The sequence below is a fragment of the Coffea arabica genome, chromosome 8e (assembly GCF_036785885.1).
Source record: "Coffea arabica cultivar ET-39 chromosome 8e, Coffea Arabica ET-39 HiFi, whole genome shotgun sequence".
In the NCBI taxonomy this organism is placed as follows: Eukaryota; Viridiplantae; Streptophyta; class Magnoliopsida; order Gentianales; family Rubiaceae; genus Coffea; species Coffea arabica.
In genome coordinates this window covers 49526780-49529400 of record NC_092324.1, presented here as the reverse complement: position 1 = coordinate 49529400, position 2621 = coordinate 49526780, and the positions used below count along the sequence as shown (strand labels likewise).

The 2621-nt window shown below is 39.6% G+C and overlaps 1 protein-coding gene across 1 annotated transcript; it reads right to left on the bottom strand.

Moving 5' to 3' along the window:
- Window positions 1–330: 330 nt before the first annotated feature.
- Window positions 331–882, bottom strand: LOC140012837 (auxin-responsive protein SAUR36-like). The gene has a single exon (XM_072061166.1). It carries the CDS (start codon window positions 880–882, stop codon window positions 331–333), a length of 552 nt encoding a protein of 183 aa, XP_071917267.1.
- Between the last annotated feature and the right edge of the window lie 1739 nt (window positions 883–2621).

Genomic DNA, 2621 nt, shown 5'->3' with positions numbered 1-2621 from the left:
ATTGACTAATTTAGAGTTGCTCGAAAATCTGTATCTATGCAAACATAGTGCATCAAATTTTGCATTGTAAATTGAAACGAGGAGAACTGCGCAAATAAAACTCAAAATAAGGTTACTTTTCATAATTGGCCCAAAGGAGAATATGTTTGCACAAGAAAAAATCTACCATAGCCTATTACATCAACTAAGACTATAGCAACAGGGAAAAAAAGAAAATTAATTCCAAAAAAAAAAGAACATGAAGGGCGCCTGATATTTTTGCCCCCAAATTGATCAAAGAAAAATAGCCAAACGAGAATTGCGGACGGCACCCTCCACATCACTATCTCGTCAGTTGTCCAATTTCTCATGCCGACTACTCAGCAGCAACTGTCTCCAGCTCCGCCCACCACGGCTGTTTACACCACCGCTACCGGCAGCGGCAATTCTCATTTTAACACTTTCGAATTCAGATTTCTGACAAGGAATTTGTATTCCACCAGGATGATCAAACCCATGAACCTTTTCAGCCTCCCTTAACAAGTCAGCAAACAGAGGATGATTAAAATAAATCACGGGCACAAGAACTCTGCACGTCTCATCATCATCTTCCCCCACGTACACAGCCAAATGCCCCTTGGGTATACTCACTGAATTCTTCGACTCCGCAACCGGTTCTTGCCCGACCCGAATGTAACCCGGCTTCCGCTTCGCAAAGCATAGCCCTTTAGCTCCAAGCCTCAACGAACGGCCCCAGTTATAGAGCTTTGACAAGGCTCCTCCGGTGCACCTAGATGACCCCAGCCTTGGGCACGCGGCTCTCGTCTGCGCTCTTCGATTAATGAACCATTTAAAGACCCGACCCATTTTGCGTCCGAGCCTGAGTCCTCCACTTTTTCGCATCCTTGTAGTTGACAAAAAATTGGAAAATCAAAAGGGTTTGCTCCTCAAATCCTGCTCTAAAATGGGTTGGCCGTAGAAAATGTCAAGGATGGAGAATTAGAATTCTCCACTCCATTAACAATACATGAAAAATACCCTTTTTTTTTCAAGAGGATAACTAAAATGTTTTTCTTATTTCTTCCTTTCTTCTGGGATGCTAATGTTGTTGTCCGTTGTGGTTATTTGGCTTTTGTAGAAAGTGTAAGATGAAGATAAGAAGACTCCAGGAGTGATGCAATTGATGATGGTGTAAAGACTGATGAAAGATGGTTGGGATTCGAAGAATAAGGTTCTGTTTGTGAGCGGTGCTTTGTCAGAGCTTTCATAACAGTTTGGAAGGTCGAGCCAAATTTGGATTTGGAAGAATTAGAAGAGAGGGGACGGGGGGACGATAAGGGAAGTGGTCGGCAAAGGCAATATAAAGGAAGAGAATAGCTGAAGAAAGATACTACTATTGAATCGGAAATGAGAGAGAGAGAGAGAGATAGACTAATACAGAAACACGAGATAGACTAAATGGACGCTAGGCTGCTCCGCGGCTGCATGGTGTCTCAGGAGTCAACATGACATCATGTTAGAATAAAAGGATTTACTATCATTTATGTTCCAATATATATTGCTTCAAGTACCTTTCCAAAATATATATATATATATATATATATATATATTGCTCCGAGTACAAGATGCATAAAATAGTGGTACTGGTAAATTTTTGTGGCACATCTCCATATATACGGCAAATTTTATAGGTTGTTGTTTTTTTGTTCCCCCGTTTAATTTGAGTCTCTGTCTCGGACATTGAGAAAATTTCATATACGGAGATAATAGAAGAGTACGAAGGAAAGTACTAACTAGAATTCAACTAATAATAGAAGAAAAAGACAAAGAAAGTGAGTGCTCTCCTATTTAGTTCTGATGGTAGGTGTGCAGCACCAGATCTGTGCCACGTAACGCAGACACAAGACCCGTGCGAGGATTAGATAATTGTGCCAGTACGGAGCTACGGATATGTTTGCGGAATTGCGGGCCATGTTCAAGGTTTCAAGTTCAGCCATGAGTGATTGATGAAGATAATCGTTGACCTTTTTTATAGGGATAATTTCAGATTTCAGAAACTTCCTCCGAGGTTTCTGACAATTTCACTGAGTTCTATTAAAATTTAAAATATTACATATACCTCCTTTAATTTGATAATTTTAATAACAAAATTGCATTAACATTTAGAGAGAGATAGATAGAGGACGAGGAGGAGGAGGGGTAAAAATGAAATGTCATAAAAATGTATTTGAAAACAGACAAAAATAATTTAGCAAATCAAAAGGCTAAGCAGCGCGTTCGTTAAAAGAGCTTAACAGACAAAAATAATTTCTCTATATAACTTTTGAGATCAAACTCAACTTGCTAAAAACTTCATGGCTTCAGGATACAGCCTGGGACCATAAGATCGCATCTCCTACTGCAGAGTATGAAGCGCCTCAATCAGCCAAACAGGTGGTTCCCTATTCACAAAATGTTTATCTCGTTTTAACACATTAGATTCCGGTTTTGCAACTTTTTTGGAATTTACACAATAAAGATGAGGCAAAGCGAAGCCGGGGACTTGGAACCTTACAATGTCCCTTCATGAAATCCGTGTCATACTTGTCAAATGAGAACTCAAATACCTAACCGAAATTAGGTCAAGAAAAAGAACAGAAATT

Coding starts and splice junctions, on each gene's coding strand:
- LOC140012837 (XM_072061166.1), bottom strand. CDS start 882: ATGCGAAAAAGTGGAGGACTCAGGCTCGGACGCAAAATGGGTCGGGTC.